The following is a 17432-nucleotide window of genomic DNA, read 5'->3' as shown; positions in this document are numbered from 1 at the left end:
AAGCTTCCAGGAAGAGGGAAGGGCTGTGATAAGACCCTACGCACTGCACAAGAGAGAATGTAGAGTGAACAAGGCGGAGAGAAAGGAAAGGAAGTTCTGGATGCAGGTAGGGGCTATGTCTGCATGGGAGATGGCAAAAAAAAAGTTTGTATTTTAATACTAGATTTGATGAGAAAACGTTGGATTTTGAGGAGATGATATGATCAGATTTACATATAAGGAAGCTCTCTGGCAGTTAATGTGGAAGTAGTTCTTAAAAGTAGTGGGATAAGGACTTGATTAGGACAGAACTGTGACTTAGAAAGTGAATGGATTCAAGAGTAAGAATTGAAAACCATGAAGTTCCATAAAATGCTAGCGCTTTCCCTCTCTATCCTGGGTAATTCCACCAGCCCTGCTGCCCTGCCTTCTGTAGTAGACTGCCCCGCAAATTGCTTTGCAATCTGAAGGTTTTTTTTGAAAGAGTTGTTTGTTTGTTTATTTGAAAGGTAGAATGACAGAGGGAGCGGTATCTTCCATCCACTGATTTTTTTTCCCCTAAATGACCAAAACAGCCATCTGGGCCAGGCTGAAGTCAAGAAGCAAGAACTCATCCAGGTCCCCCATGGGGCAGCAGGGCTCCAGGTCCTTGGGCGGTCTTCTGCTGCCTTCCCAGGCACAGTAGCAGGAAGCTGGAAGTAGCAGGAAGCCCCTTCACTTCAGAAAGTGAAGTAGCGAGGATGTGCATTGGCTCCCCAGTATGAAATGCAGTTGTCGGGAGCAGTGACTTACTCCACTGCACCACAGTGCTGGCCCCCTGCAGTTTGAATGTTGCTCAAAGTGCCTGCCTTTCTGGCCTCCCGCCATGCTGCCCGAAGGAGTCAGCCTTGCGTGATCTAAATAGCTGCATAGTGAGACATCACCAGGGAAGGCTCCTGGGAGCTGCTCACCCATTGATCTTTTTCTGGGGATATTCTTTACGTATCAGAGAAGGTATCCAGTAAGCCATTTTGTGAGCCATTTTTAAGGTATTAAACTGAAGTCTGGAAGTGAGTGTTTGGCCTAGTGATTAAGCAGCCAGTAAGGTACCCACATCCCATATCTGGAGTACCTAGATTTGATGCCTGCCTCCGACTCCTGACTCCAGCTTCCTGCTAACATAGACCCTGGGAGACAGCCATGATGGCTCCAGTGATTGAGTTCCTGCCACCTATGTGAGACCTGGATTGAGTTACTGGCTCTGGCTTTGGCCCCTCCCCCTATCTGGTCATTGTGGGCATTTGCAGAATGAAATAGTAGATAAGAGCTAGTGAGGGTGCACTTGTTTTTCTCTCTCTCTCTCTCTTTGCTTCTCAACTAAATAAAAATGAACAACAACAAAAAAACTGAAGTAGAGGGGAGGTGGCTTGGGGAGGTGTTGCCTAGAAGATACAAAGTTTCAGTTAGCCCAGAGGAGAAAGTTCCAGAGATCTTTTATACAGCATGGCGACTATAGTTCATAACAGTGTACTGTATTCTTGAATACTGCTAAGATAGTAGATGTCAAGTGTTCTTACCACAAAAAAAAGGTGTGAGGTAATATGCATGGTTTTTTTTGTTGTTTTTTTTTTGACAGAGTGGATAGTGAGAGAGACAGAAAGAAAGGTCTTCCTTTGCCGTTGGTTCACCTTCCAATGGCCGTCATGGCTGGCGTGCTGTGGCCGGCGCACCGCGCTGATCCGAAGCCAGGAGCCAGGTGCTTCTCCTGGTCTCCCATGGGGTGCAGGGCCCAAGGACTTGGGCCATCCTCCACTGCCTTCCCTGGCCACAGCAGAGAGCTGGCCTGGAAGAGGGGCAACCGGGAAAGAACCCGGCGCCCCGACCGGGACTAGAACCCGGTGTGCCAGCGCCGCTAAGTGGAAGATTAGCCTATTGAGCCGCGGCGCCGGCCATATGCATGTTAATTAGCTTGATTTAGCCATTCACACTATACATATTTCAAAACCGCATGTTGTACGTGATAAATACATATACTTTTATTTGTCAGTTTAAAAAAACCTGAAGTAAAGACTTTATATTATCTCATTGGTCTTCTCCCTGTTGTTTTCTTTAATGAACACCGTGGAGATATACTTGTGTCTTTTCCAATTCTTATGGGCACATTACTCTGGTCTGTGTTGCAGAAAAACAAAAAGATACATACAATTAGCAGCTGATATTTAAGCAACTTGTACATGCCCAGCACTGTTAAGTGCTTTACCTATATTATATCACTAAATCCTTGCTGCAGCCCTCTGTGACGTGCCCATGGTCACCCGGCTCTAAGAGGCAGAGCTGGGACTCAGCCTGGAGGTTCTTCTCCCCCTGCCCACATTCTTAGCCACTGCACTACACTCCCTCAGCTTCATCTTGGTCTCCTGGTGTTTCAGGTAGATGGCAAATTGCTGTGCTGGCTGTGTACACTTTCCTACAAACGGGTCCTGCAGAAGACCAAAGAGCAGAGGAAGCACCTGAGCAGCTCTTCTCGGTCTGGCCACCAGGAGAAGGAGCAGTACAGCCGCTTGAGTGGTGGTGGCCATTACAACAGGTACGCAAGATGCCTGAGACAGGCCCAGAGGTGCTGGTGAGTCCAGGGAGACACGTGCAGTCAGCCATGGAATTCACCAGCTCGTATGCTTTCTCTTACTTTTTCTTGAAATACTAGCTGGTAGGAAGAACCTCATTGGTCATGCTTTATGATTCGTATATCTTCCAAAAGCCAGAGAGGTTTCCATAAGGTGTCAGGGTTTCCTCACTTTGTATTGTGTCTGAGTTTTATAGAACTTAACTCTGTCTTCACATGTAGTGTCTTACGTTTACAGTGGCTTTTCTCCTTAGGAGACTGAACATTTCATTAGCTGAGGAATGCACTTTTCTATTTTTAAAAATTTTTGTTTTAAAATTTATTTTCCTTTTATTTGAACGGCAGAGAGAGAGAGCGAGAGAGCACTTCCCTGTATTGGTTCATTTCCCACATGGGTGGCTAGGACCCAACTAATTGAGCCATCATCTGCTGCCTTCCAGGATGTACGTTAGCAGGAAGCTAGATCAAAAGTGCTGGGACTGAAACCAGGCCCTCTAATAGAGGACGCACACATCCTAAGCACTGTCTTAGCTGCTGTACCAAATGTCTGCCATAGCATACAGTTTTTTAAATGCTAGCAGTTTGATAGATGTTCTCGGTTTGCCCTGCTGAGATCCAGTTAAGATGTCTTCTCATTGTTTTCTTCATCTTCCTTTGAGAGTATCTGTAATATTGCTAAGAGTTCTGGCTCTGGATTGAATCCTGACTCTACCAACTTCTCTATGGGGATCTGGGGCAAGTTTTGTTATCTGTAACATGAGGGAAATAATAGTATTACTTCATGAGGTTGTTATGAAGATAAATTACATAGTACCTGGTGATTAGTTTTATAGCTAGCATATAGGGTGTATGCAATCAACTTTAGTTATTTTTTGTTGTTACCATTAAGAGTGTTCATTGAGCAGACATTAAGGCCTCTCACAGGCCAGGGACTCTACTGGGAATGCAGAGAGGAATAACACAGCCCTGCTGTTCCCCTAGAGTGTGCAGTCTGGTCGGAAAGACAGACCTGTAATCAAATCTTTGCAGTATAATATGAGAGGCGCACAGTGGAAACTTGTCAAGATAGAGGCGTGAGAGGCAGGAGTAATTAACTGCCTTGGGAATCAGGTAAAGCACACTTGGAGAAGAGCTGGTTTGGAGCTGGATCTTAGGCTGAGTTGAAATCAACAGATAGGGGCTGGGCAGAAAGCATCCTAGGCTGCAGGAATGGCATTTACAAAGGCCTGGAGAGCAGGAGATCACATGGAGCCCTGCAGAATTCTGCCTTTTTATGCTTTTGGAGCTTACGGTTGGGAACTGGGGAATGGGAAGAAAGGGGTCCCTGCAGACCTGATGAGAAACGTGAACTTGATCCTGCATTTAGTGAGGAGCACTGAAGGGCTTCTACACTGGGGGTGGGGAGGAAGGAACCAAGTCTGTGTGGTTTTAAATAAATGAACCCTGCGGGTTGGAGGGACATTATGGGGGGGAAGCCATTGTAATCCATATTCTGTACTTTGGAAATTTATATTCATTAAATAAAAGTTAAAAAAAAATAAATGAACCCTGACTAGTGTGGAGAATGCATTGGGGGCTAATTAGTAAGCTGTTTGGTAAGAATTGAGGTAGGAGGTGTTAACGCGAGACCTTCACCTGAAGCAATGGAGGTGAAGATGGAAGAGGCAGGTTTAGGAAGATAGTTTGGAGAGAGAACTATGAGAAACAGATAATTTGGTGAACAGATACATGAGTAGCTACTGAATGAGTGATGGATAATTCCCAGGATTTTTATTTTTGTGAACAGGTAGATCCTTAACTGAGAATTCAGAAAGAGAAGTTCAGTTTCAAAAGGCTGTTTGAAGCACCAAGAATTATTTATAGGTGCTTAGCCTATATAAGGGAGGTTTGAATATGGGCCATTGGTAACGTGTAAGAGTCATTGGGAGGCTTGGCTAATCCTCCACCTGCAGCGCCGGCACTCTGGCTTCTAGTCCCATTTGGGGCGCTGGATTCTGTCCCAGTTGTTCCTCTTCCAGTCCAGCTCTCTGCTGTGGCCCGGGAGTGCAGTGGAGAATGGCCCAGGTCCTTGGGCCCTTTACCCGCATGGGAGACCAAGAGGAGGCGCCTGGCTCCTGGCTTTGGATCAGCGCAGTGCGCCGGCTATAACAGCCACTTCCAGGGTGAACCAACGGAAAAGGAAGACCTTTCTCTCTGTCTTTCTCTCTCTCACTGTCTAACTCTGCCTGTCAAAAAAAAAAAAAAAAAAAAAAAGTCACTGGGAATAGAAATTATTTTCAAATACAGACCCCTGTGGATCTTCCACAGAGTAGTTCAGTAGAATCTGGGATAGAATCCAGGGGTCTACGTTGTTTATAAACATGCCAGGTAATTCCACTGCAGGTGATCTGAGAATACTGTTTCCAACCACTATTATGGGGAATTGTTAAAACCATGCTCTTGGATGATAGAACTCAGGTAAGAGGCTGAGAACAAAACTCTAGAAGCATTCAGTGTTTAAGAAATGGACAGAGAACTAGGAAGCAGCCACCATGAAAGCAGGAGGAATGGCCAAGTGAGGAGAAGGGTTTTGAGAAAGGTAGAACAGCAGTGGTGTTGAATACTGAAGAGAGGTCAGGCAAGAGCGCTGTGAAGCTCTTGGCCATTGGACAAGCATCATAGTGAAGGAGTCGCACACCAGATTCAGGCTTCCAGTTTGGTTTCAGGACGAGTTTTGGGTGAAACTTTTTTTTTTTAAAGATTTATTTATTTGAAAGAGTTAGAGAGAGAGGGAGAGATCGAGAAAGATCTTTCATCTGCTGGCTCACTCCCCAGATGGCTGCAGTGGCCAAAGCTGGGCTGGGTCAAAGACAGGAGCCAGGAGCTTCATCTGGGTTTCCCACCTGAGTAGCAGAGGCCCAAACAGTTGGACCATCTTCCGCTACTTTTCCCAGGCCGTTAGCAGGGAGCTGAACAGGACATGCAGCAACCTGGACTCAAACTTGCATCCATATGGGATGCCGGCATCGCAAGTGGTGACTTTACCAGCTGCATCACAATGCCGGACCCTGAAACTGATTTTTAGTGTTGTTGTAACACTCAGATATTGGGGCAAGTGCTGTGGCACAGCAGGTTAAAGCCCTGGCCTACAACACCCACATCCAGTATGGGCGCTCTTTAAGTCCCAGCTGCTCCACTTCCGATCCAGCTCCCTGCTAATGCACCTGAGAAAGCAGTGGAGGATGGCGCAGGTCCTTGGGTCCCTGCACCCACATGGGAGACCTGGGGGAAGCTCCTGGCTTCTGGCTCCTGGCTTCGAATCAGCTCAGCTCTGGCCATTGCGATTGTTTGGGGGGTAAATCAGAGGATGGAAGGCACCTCTTTCTCTCTCTTTCTCTCTCTCTCTGTCTACCTCTTTCTGTAACTCTGTCTTAAAAAAAAAAAAAATACAAGTTGAGTCACAGGGATATGGTAAAGAACTGGACGAAAAGTTCAAATATGTTGACCTGGTTTCTAGTCCCGGCTTCACTACTAACCAGCTGTGTATCTTGGAGGATGTCAGCTACTAAACCTTGATAAGCTCAGTTTCTACAAAGCAGAAATAGTAACTTATCTATGTACCTCACAGAATTATAACATGTATATGAGCCCATGTCAAAGTACTTTTTAAACTGCAAGATTCTACTTTTAATTGAGGTTTTATTGATTCTGTTCTTGCAATTATTAATGAAGCAGGTAATATTAAGGCCAAGAATGTTTTTGATCCTAGGGAAACTAGCTACCCATGTTTCCAGGACCTGCAAAATCAACACCTTGGTAGATGTTAATAATTAGCTCTGGCATGGAAGAGCTACTCTCTTACATTTGTCCATTTGACAGACTTTCATTGTGATGTGTTATTAATCTTTGTTTTCTAATGTGTGTCTCTCTATTTTTGCCATTAAAAGCCAGAAAACACTTTCTACATCTTCAATTCAAAATGAAATCCCAAAGAAAAAATCCAAGTTTGAGTCAATCACAACTAATGGAGACAGGTGAGCCAGTTGGAATATGTGTGCGCACGCATTTGAAATGCATACACAGTTTCTTGAAACAAATACATTTTAGGGTATGTCTTAGAGCTAGTCTGTGGCTGTCAGTGAACCTTTTAGGGGTGCTACACTAGCCACTTGATAGTCTAGAAAGCACTACTGATATTTGTTTAAAAATTTCATCTGTCACTAAACAATAAGAACTTGTAACTGGACTTCAGTGCAGTTGAATTCTGCACCCCACTTAATGACTCTCCCACACTAATTCTAGGAAGTCAGGCTTTGGCTGCTTCTCACTGTGATCTGTGCCTGCATCTGCCTCTGCTAGGCGGGGCAGAGACCACTGTGGCTCACTCTGTGAAGGGCAGTGCACGCTTCCTGAGCATTCGGGAAGCCAGCCAGTACAGATTCTGGCTCAGGAGAGGATGAGATGCATTTAATATTTTTGTTTCATTTTAAGTCTTTCAAATGCAGATTTTTATTTGTTGCTTTCCTCTCCTTCTCAGTAAAGCTTTCTCTTACGAGCCACTTTGTCCTAATATCCAGAGTGCCCCATCTGTGTTGGTGCAGTGGGCTGCTTTCCAGTAGTCCTGGGGCCAACCCCTATCTTCTTCCTCTAGGCCTGGACATCCTAAAGTGAGACACACCTGACACACTCTTCTCTAAAATCCTTGGAATCATCTCCATTCTGAAAACTCCTCCCATTCATAATCCTCCCTCCCAGCCAGTGGTAGATATAGGAACAGACCAGCATAAAGACTTTCCAGGTCTGAGTTTTCTTTATTCAGGGGAATATAAAACACCTGGGAAATTTATTCTTTCCCATTACATTTTTCATTAACTTGATTTCAGACACTGCAAGTGTCTTCTAACAGTTAGTTTCATTGATTATAAATCTCTAGAATTTAATCTTCTGGAAATGCTTAATTTAGATATACAGATTACATGAGGGAAGGAACCTTAATAAAGATCATCTTTCTGGTCAGCTTTGCTCTTACCTGAGCAGCTAAGTGTGGCCATTGTGAAGAAAGTAGGTGTGGTACAGATTATCCATGTTCTTTGCCAGGTGTGTGACCCTGTAAAAACTATGTCACATTATGAACTTTTTGAATGCCTTGTAAAGTAAGTCCTATGCCTTTAGTTAATTGATTAATTAGTTTTAATTTTTTAGTTTTAGTTTTTTTAAAAAAAGATTTTTATGTATTTGTTTGAAAGAGTTAGAGAGAGGGAGAGACAGAATCTTCCATCCACTGATTCATTCTTATGGCAGCAGTGGTCAAGCCTGAGCCAGGCTAAAACCAGGAGCCAGGAGCTTCATCTGGGTCTCCCATATGGATGCAGGGGCCCAAGCACTTGGGCCTCCTCCACTACTTTTCCCAGGCCATTAGCAGGGAGCTGGATCAGAAGTGGAGCACCCTGAATGTGAACCAGCACCCATATGGGATTCCAGTATTGCAGGTAGTAGCTTCACACACTGTCTGAATTACATACAGAAGGAGAAACAGAGAAAGGTCTTTAACTGCTATGCCACAGCACTGGCCCCAAGTAATTTACTCTTTTTTTTATAGATATAAAGATTTATTAATTCACTTGAATGGCAGAGTTACCAAGAGGCAGAGGCAGAGAGAGAGGTGTCTTCCATCTGCTGGTTCATTCCCCAGACAGCCACAACAGCAGGAGCTGCACCGATCCAAAGCCAGTAGCCAGGAGCTTCTTCTGGGTCTCCCACGTGGGTGCAGGCCCCAAGGACTTGGGACAACCTCCATTGCTTTCCCAGGCCATATCAGAGAGCTAGATTGGAAATGGAGCAGCCAGGACTCAAACCGGTGCCCATATGACTTGAACCAGCACCCACTATGCCACAGCGCTGGCCCCTAATTTACTCTTATTTATTTATTTATTTTTATTTTTTGACAGGCAGAGTGGATAGTGAGAGAGAGAGAGACAGAGAGAAAGGTCTTCCTTTTGCCATTGGTTCACCCTCCATGGCCGCCATGGCTGGTGCGCTGCGGCCGGCGCACTGCGCTGATCCGAAGGCAGGAGCTAGGTGCTTCTCCTGGTCTCCCATGGGGTGCAGGGCCCAAGGACTTGGGCCATCCTCCACTGCACTCCCTGGCCACAGCAGAGAGCTGGCCTGGAAGAGGGGCCACCGGGACAAATCCGGCGCCCCAACCGGGACTAGAACCCAGTGTGCCGGCACCGCTAGGTGGAGGATTAGCCTATTGAGCTGCGGCGCCGGCCTAATTTACTCTTATAATTTGAAAATTGAGAAAAATTTTCTGCCACCACAAAAATTATTTGCATATATTTACAAGTTCCATTTGAATGGTCTGCATTGCTAATCTTAACATTCTATTCTTGTTTGCATTTAAAAAAAAATTAATAGCTGGAGTTGGTGCATGTCACAGTGAGTTAAGCTGTGGCCTGCCATGCCAGCGTCCCATATGGGCACTGGTTTGAGTCCCAGCTGCTCCACTTCTGATCCAGCTCCCTGCTAATGTGCCTGGAAAAGCAGCAAAGGATGGCTGAAATCCCTGGACCCACGTGGGAGACCCAGAAGAAGCTCTTGGCTCCTGGCTTCAGCCTTGCACAGCCCTGGCTATTATGGCCATTTGGGGAGTGAACCAGCAGATGGAAAAGCTCTCTCTGTGTCTCCTTCTTTCTGTAACTCTACCTTTCAAATAATAAAAAAAAATCTTTAAAAAGAAATTCATAGCACAAGATGGTTAACATTTTGCTATCTTTTTTACATTTTCCTTCTTTCAGTTCACTTTGAAAAAAATTCTGACTTTTTCTGTTGTTTTTCACAATCTTTTTTTAATGTTATGTAAACCCAAATCTTTTTTATTACATAAGTATTTCACAATCATTTCTATACCAAGTATAATCAGTATTCTTTCTAAAGCTCTATTGCTAGAGCTTCCTCACAGATTTTAAAATTTATTTATTTGAAAGTCAGAGTTACAGAGAGAGAAGGAGAGATACAAAGAGAGAGAGAGAGAGATCTTCCATCCGCTGGTTCACTCCCTAACTCCCTAAATGGCAGCAATGGGCAGGGGCAAGGCCAGACTGAAACCAGGAGCCTCATCCAGGACTCCCACATGGGCAGTAGGGGCCCAGGCACTTGGGCTATCCTCTGCTGCTCTTCCCAGACACATTAGCAGGTGCGTGGATTGAAAGTGGAGCAGCCAGGGGGCCGGCAGTGTGGCGCAGCGGGTTAAAGCCCTGGCCTGAAGCACCGGCATCTCATATGGCCACTGGTTCTAGTCCCGGCTGTTCCTCTTCTGACCCAGCTCTCTGCTATGGCCTGGGAAAGCAGAAGATGGCCCGAGTCCTTGGGCCCCTGCACCCACGTGGGAGACCTGGAAGAAGCTCCTGGCCCCTGGCTTCGATCGGTGTGGTTCTGGCCATTGCGGCCATTTGGGGAGTGAACCAACGGAAGGAAGACCTTTCTCTGTCTCTCCCTCTCACTGTCTGTAACTCTACCTCTCAAATAAATAAATAAAAACCTTTTAAAAAATGTACATCCTTATTCTTTACTTTTTGCTTGCTGTGTCCTCTGTAGTTGCTCCCTAACAGTTGCCTTGTGCTTTCTGCACCACATTCCTCTCTTACTTGTTTAATATTAAGGCATGTTTGAGGGGCCAGCATTGTGATAGTGGGTAAAACCTCCACCGTCCTGTGTGGGTGCCGGTTCTTGGCCTGGTTACTCCATTTCTGATCCAGTTCCTACTAATGACATGGGGAAGCAGAGGAAGATGACCTAAATGCGCTCCTGCCACCCACGTGGAAAACTTGGATGAAGTTCATGGCTCCTGGATTTGGCCTGGCCTAGCTGGCCATTGCAGTCATTTGGGGTATGAAGTAGCAGATGAAAGATTTCTCTTTCTGTCTCTCCCTCTTTCTCTGTAATTCTAAGTTTCAAACAAATCAGTGAATCTTTAAAAAAAATATATATATATATATATATTCCTGTTTTTCCCACCTCTTATTCTTTATCTATTAGACTTCTGTATCTTTTTATTAAAAAAAAAAAAGCATTTATTTATTTGAAAGAGCTACAGGGAAGGAGAGGCAGAGGGTAGCAGGGAGGGAGAGAGGTCCTCCATCCACTGGTTCACTCCCCAAATGGCCACAATGGCCAGGGCTGTGCCAAGCCGAAGCCAGGAGCCAGGAGCTTCATCTCGGTCACCCACATGGGTGCAGGGACCCAAGGACTTGGGCCATTCTCTGCTGCTTTCTCAGATGTATCAGCAAGGAGCTGGCTTGGAAGTGGAGCAGCCAGGACTTAAAATGGTGCCCATGTGGGATACTGGTGCTACAGGCAGTGGCTTTACCTGCTACACCACAGTGCTGGTGCCATTCTTCTGTATCTTGCAGAATGTGTTATCTTGGCTTTCTCTAATGGTTTCCTACTTACAAGCCTTCCTCTCAATATTTTCTAATTTTTTTATTGAAATTGTAGCAAACAGTTCTTAATTCGAGGAAAATCTGAGTGAATTTCCAGTTTTCTTTTCCTAGAAAAATGTAGCACTGATTCTTTAGTCATGTTTGTCTGTTGTTCTGTGGGCAATAAAAAAGCCATCTTAAAGGTGGGTGTCTCAGCAGGCACACCTTGTGGGTTATTGTTTGAAAAGGACTGCCTTTTCCTTATTCTCCTTCTGAAATGTGCCTTAAAAAATTACTCTGAACCAGTGTGTTATAGGGAGGCACAGTTTTTGGTTCAACCCAAGAAAGTCTGTCTTAACATTCAGAGGTTTTAGAAAAGGCAGGAAGTTGGCTGGCGCCGCGGCTCACTAGGCTAATCCTCTGCCTTGCGGCGCCGGCACACAGGATTCTAGTCCCGGTCGGGGCGCCGGATTCTGTCCCTGTTGCCCCTCTTCCAGGCCAGCTCTCTGCTGTGGCCAGGGAGTACAGTGGAGGATGGCCCAAGTCCTTGGGCCCTGCACCCCATGGGAGACCAGGATAAGTACCTGGCTCCTGCCATCGGATCAGTGCGGTGCGCCGGCTGCAGCGCGCCGGCCGCGGCGGCCATGGAGGGTGAACCAACGGCAAAGGAAGACCTTTCTCTCTGTCTCTCTCTCACTATCCACTCTGCCTGTCAAAAAAAAAAAAAAGAGAGAGAGAGAGAGAACAGGCAGGAAGTTGCCTGAAGTGGTGGTGCGTTCCCTGTGATTGGAAGTATTTGGTGAGAGACTGGCTTTTCTGTCTCACCAATGGAGCCACCTTTTTTCATTTCCAGCAGTTCCTGCTGAATCAGGAACTAGAGCTCGAGAGGGGAGACCCTAGCCCCAGCCAGGCAGGATGGGTTAGTTAGCAGTGCATTGGTGTGGACTGAATCCTCTTGAGAGGCAGGCGGAGCAGAGTGCTGGGGACATTCGGGACAGCAGAAAGCCACTTGTAAGCTTAGTTCTGGGGTTTTTCGTTTAAGTTTTAGTTCTGGGTTTAAATAGACTACATTAGGTGAGGGAAAACAGGCCTGTGGTGGGTTTTGACACAGATGAAAGACTGCAGATAGACGGGAGCTTCCAGATCTAAACTGGTGGAGACTGCGGCAGTGCCTTTGGCGTCTCCCGCGTGCCGTGTTGTATGACTCTGCGTTTACTTTTTGTTGCCCAGTAGCTCTGCTCATTCATCAGTAGTGAAAGCACTGATTGATTCTTCCTTTGACATTCATCTCATGTAGACTGGGGTGAGGCAGGACCATTCTACCCACGGGTGATGTCTTCCAGTTGTGACACAGCACTTGACTTGGCAACTGTGAGGAAGTGTGTCTAGTGGTTAGACTTGCTATTTGGAGTTTCTTCCTTCGTGGGAAATGCTGGTTATTAGATGTGGTTTACAACACAGGAAAGAACCTAACACAAGGGGAACTGAGTTGTTGCTGCATTGGTGGAGGGAGCTGGGAACCACTGTTCCAGTGTCTGCTGAGGAAAAACAGCGAGGTTTGTGTTTTACTTTGAAGATTGTTCTGGGAAAGTCAGGAGCTTCCTTTGAGAGTTCTGTAGAGACGGGCGTGATTTGGCCTTCTTGGCAGTGATCCTTTTCATGGGTGGGGGGCAGGCTGGGGCACCCGTGACCAGCTGTTAAAAAAGCTAGGGATTCTCATCCTGAAAACTGCCCGTGGTGTGTGTGGACAGGATTGTAAATACAATACCAGGGCTTCCTGGATTCCCTGAGACTGGTCCTGGTTAAGAGGCTGTGGAGCCGGCGCCGTGGCTCACTGGGCTAATCCTCCGCTTTGCGGTGCCGGCACACCGGGTTCTAGTCCCGGTCGGGGCACTGGATTCTGTCCTGGTTGCCCCTGTTCCAGGCCAGCTCTCTGCTGTGGCCCGGGAGTGCAGTGGAGGATGGCCCAAGTGCTTGGGCCCTGTACCCCATGGGAGACCAGGAGAAGCACCTGGCTCCTGCCTTCGGATCAGTGCGGTGCGCCGGCTGTGGCGGCCATTGGAGGGTAAACCAATGGCGAAAGGAAGACCTTTCTCTCTGTCTCTCTCTTTCACTGTCCACTCTGCCTGTCAAAAAAAAAAAAAAAAAAAAAGAGGCTGTGAAAGGGCAGAGGCCACTTCAATAGAGTGGGGCCTTCTGGTGCTGTTACTGGGAGGAAAACCGGCTGAAAACCCAGATTGCAATGTGACTGTGGAGTCTGCCACCTCCATGTTCCTTTCCTAACTGTCAAAGAATTCTTGGTATTGGAAACGACAGCCAGCAGGCCAATTATAACGTAGGGGAAGCTGACTTCCTTCCCATGACCTCCAACTTTCTCGGAAAGGACTGACTGCTCCTGGAACAGAATGTGGCAGCTTCTCCACAGCCACACACGGTGCAGTGCTCTGGGGCAGAAGACAGAGAGTGGAAGGTGAGCTGTGGGGGAGCAGTGTGGACAAGTGAATCAGCTTGTAATTTAGAATCTATCCTGAATTCTAAGGAAATACTTAGTCAAACATTAGGTCTTCTTCACCAGTTAATCATTGCGAATCTTTCATGACCCTGACACTGTGCCCTTGGCCCTTGGGATGTGGCGTTCTCTTAAGTGCTGAATGTGAGGGAAGAGGCTGTGGGAAAGTTGCTGGTTGTGGTTTTGGTTGGTGTGGTTATGAGCACCTCACCTGGGCCTTTGGCAATGCTGTGGGGCCTGGCGTGTGTAGAGCAGTGTGCTCTTGGTGCTGGGAATTCAGCCAGTTAATCCTGCCCTTGAGGAGTAGGGACGGCCTAGGATGTGCCATAGGTAGAGGAAAGTTTATCTCTCCGAGTTACGATTTTTTTCCCCCATCCATTTTTCTATTCAGCTTTTCTCCAGACCTGGCTTTGGACTCTCCAGGCACAGACCACTTTGTCATCATTGCCCAACTGAAGGAAGAAGTGGCTACTCTGAAGAAGATGTTGCATCAGAAGGATCAAATGATTTTAGAGAAAGAGAAGAAGGTATGGTTTAGTCATGCCTCTTAGACCAGGCGATGCAGGGGTCAGATATGTGGCTGGGTGAGTCAGCTTTTTATTACTACAGCAAAATGCCAGAGACAAGCTACTTAGGGAGGAGAGAGAGGATTGCCTAGCTCACAGTTTTGGAAGTTCAAGTTCAAAACTGGGTGGCCCCATTGGTTTGGTGTCTGTCGATAGTGGTGCTTTAGCAAGAGAAATAAGCTGACCTTTCTACTCATTCCTCTCATGAGAACTACTTTTGGGGGACACACCTCCGGTGACCCAAGGCCCTTCCACTAGGCTTACTTCCTAAATACTGTAGTTGGATTAAGTTTCCACCCTCTTAGTAACCTTTAACTTATGACTTTGGGTTTTAAGTATCTGTGTGAGTTTGGGAGTCACACCATGCTCATGTTGGAGAAGTGGTGCAGGACATGATACTTGTGGATACTTATAGTTGATGCTTTGAGAATGATCCCATGGCAAGATTGGGATTTCCAGGGGCCGGCGCTGTGGCACAGCGGGCTAATGCCCTGGCCTGAAGCGCCACCATCCCATATGGGCGCTGGTTCGAGTCCCAGCTGCTCTGCTTCCAATCCAGCTCTCTGCTATGGCCTGGGAAAGCAGTAGAAGATGGCCCAAGTTCTTGGGCCCCTGCACCAGCATGGGAGGCCCAGAAGAAGCTCCTGGCTATGGATCAGCCCAGCTCTGGCTGTTGTGGCCAACTGGGGAGTGAACCAGCGGATGGAAGACCTCTCTCTTTCTCTCTCTCTCTCTCTCTCTCTGCCTCTCCTCTCTCTGTGTAACTCTGACTTTCAAATAAATAATAAATCTTTACAAAAAAAAAAAAAAAAGATTGGGATTTCCAGAGAAGAGGCTAACCGCCAAGATGCCTCACGGGGTGCTGTGACCTTGGAAGGTCCACCCCAGTCGAGGGAGTTCAGAAAGCTTATGGAGACAATGGTCAGCAGCTGGAAAGAACTGGGAGAGGACTTTTAAATTTTTTTTTTATTAATAACAGATTTCCTGCATTCCATAGATAGAGTTCCAAGAAGACAACCATACTTCCCTCCTCCAGTGGCCATTTATTAACCAAGCTGATGGAGACAATGTGTAGAGCCAGTGTTCATATCTTAATTCCCAGAAGGCCCTGTAGCAGCATACTATCTTCAGCATCAGCTGCCTTGCAAGAGTGTGATTGGAAGGTGCTGAATGAACATGGAGTTGGGACACAAAGAGGAAGTTGTGTAGTTGTATTGTTTAATGCTGTCAGACTAAAAGAACCAGAAGTCTCCATCTCTGTGACGGGGATGACCATGTCTGGGGAACAGTAATGCTCCAAGTGTGTAGGCCAGGTCTCCTCCTTCCGGGACAGTGCTCAGGTTGTCTTCTTCCAGCTTGCTTACGTCACTGCTTCCATTGCTGGCAGCTCCCTTACTAAGTGACCCATTCTTTAAACACGTTACTATGTTTAATGTTACTATGTTTTAATTAATACCTGTAGTGGTAATATTCCATCTTCACATTAGAATGTCTTTTTTTTTTTTTTTTTTTTTTTTTTTTAGATTTTATTTATTTATTTGAGAGAGAGAGCTACAGACAGTGAGAGGGAGAGACAGAGAGAAAGGTCTTCCATCTGCTGGTTCACTCCCCAAATGGCCACAACGGCTGGCGCTGCATTGATCTGAAGCCAGGAGCCAGGAGCCTCTTCCAGGTCTCTCACATGGGTGCAGGGGCCCAGGAACTTGGGCCATCTTCTACTGCTTTCCCAGGCGATAGCAAAGAGCTGGCTTGGGAGAGGAGCAGCTGGGACTAGAACTGGTGCCCATATGGGATGCCAGTGCCACAGGCAGAGGATTAACCAACTGAGCCACAGCCTCAGCCTCTAGAATGTCTTTTATCTTATGTTTCTTGTATCTTTACATTAATATCTTCAGAATAAGAGAAGTTTTATTCTGGTCTGAGAATCATCCTCTCCCTTTAAGGGAACTTTTTACATCCTTTTTTTTTTTTTTTTTTTTTTTTTTTTTTTGACAGGCAGAGTGGACAGTGAGAGAGAGAGACAGAGAGAGAAAGGTCTTCCTTTTGCCGTTGGTTCACCCTCCAATGGCCGCCGCTGCAGCCGGCGCACCGCGCTGATCCGATGGCAGGAGCCAGGAGCCAGGTGCTTTTCCTGGTCTCCCATGGGGTGCAGGGCCCAAGCACCTGGGCCATCCTCCACTGCACTCCCTGGCCATAGCAGAGAGCTGGCCTGGAAGAGGGGCAACCGGGACAGAATCTGGCGCCCCAACCGGGTCTAGAACCCGGTGTGCCGGCGCCGCAAGGTGGAGGATTAACCTATTGAGCCATGGCGCCGGCTCATCCTTGTTTTAATTCATGTTTATTTCTTATTCTATTTTCAGAGTCTTAGTAACTCACTTTTACCTTAACTAGAATAGTTAACTTTTATTTTTAAAAAGATTTATTTCCTTTATTTGAAAAGCAGAGTTACTGAGAGAGAGACATCTTTCATCCACTGGTTCACTCCCCAAATGACCACAGCTGCTGGGCCTGACCCAGGCTGAAGCCAGGAGCCGGGAGCTTCCTCCAGGTCTCCTGTGGGTGCAGGGGCTCAGGCCCGTGGGCCACATCCTCCACTGCACTCCCGAACGTTGATGTGGCTTTTGTACCTGGCTCTTCAGCGGTGTGAGTAGAAATTATTATCATTCATAGATGAAAAAGGCCTCCAATATTTTTCCTTTAAGAGCTCCAACCATCCTCTAGTTCTGTTTTTGCCCTGAGAGTCTTGTGCCTAGTTCAGAATGCTATGATTCCATCTGAATGGCTGACAAAGGCATTTACAGTGTTCAATTCTTTTTTTTTTTAACTTTTATTTAATGAATATAAATTTCCAAAGTACAGCTTATGGATTACAATGGCTTTCCCCCCCCATAACTTCCCTCCCACCTGCAACCCTCCCCTCTCCTGCTCCCTCTCCACTTCCATTCACGTCAAGATTCATTTTCAATTATCTTTATATACAGAAGATCAATTTAGCATATATTAAGTAAAGATTTCAACAGTTTGTATCCACACAGAAACACAAAGTGTAAAGTACTGTTTGAATACTAGTTATAGCATTAAATCACAATGTACAACACATTAAGTACAGAGATCCTCCATGAGGAGTAAGTGCACAGTGACTCCTGTTGTTGACTTAACAAATTGACACTCTTGTTTATGGCGTCAGTAATCACCCTAGGCTCTTGTCATGAGTTGCCAAGGCTATGGAGGCCTTTTGAGTTCGCCAACTCTGATCTTACTTAGACAAGGTCATAGAGTGTTCAATTCTTTAAATGCTTTCTTTTCAACTTCTTCCTCTCTGATCTTATAGTTTAAGAAATAGACCCAGTGGCCAGAGCTGTGGCATAGCAGGTAAA

The 17432-nt window shown here is 46.3% G+C and overlaps 1 protein-coding gene across 2 annotated transcripts in view; it reads left to right on the top strand.

Moving 5' to 3' along the window:
- FAM76A (family with sequence similarity 76 member A) overlaps positions 1 to 17432 on the top strand; it is a 33031-nt gene that overhangs the window by 8300 nt on the left and 7299 nt on the right. The window contains exons 5-7 of one of the 2 annotated variants that reach the window (XM_002716087.5): positions 2388 to 2545; positions 6508 to 6594; positions 13881 to 14016. In XM_002716087.5, coding sequence (XP_002716133.1) covers positions 2388 to 2545; positions 6508 to 6594; positions 13881 to 14016 — 381 coding nt within the window. The remainder of the gene's footprint in view (positions 1 to 2387; positions 2546 to 6507; positions 6595 to 13880; positions 14017 to 17432) is intronic. The other variant, XM_051856791.2, reaches the window with a different exon arrangement.

Source organism: Oryctolagus cuniculus, chromosome 7 (assembly GCF_964237555.1).
Source record: "Oryctolagus cuniculus chromosome 7, mOryCun1.1, whole genome shotgun sequence".
NCBI lineage: Eukaryota > Metazoa > Chordata > Mammalia > Lagomorpha > Leporidae > Oryctolagus > Oryctolagus cuniculus.
Note: the sequence above shows the minus strand (reverse complement) of the source record. Positions and strands in the feature narration are given on the sequence as shown.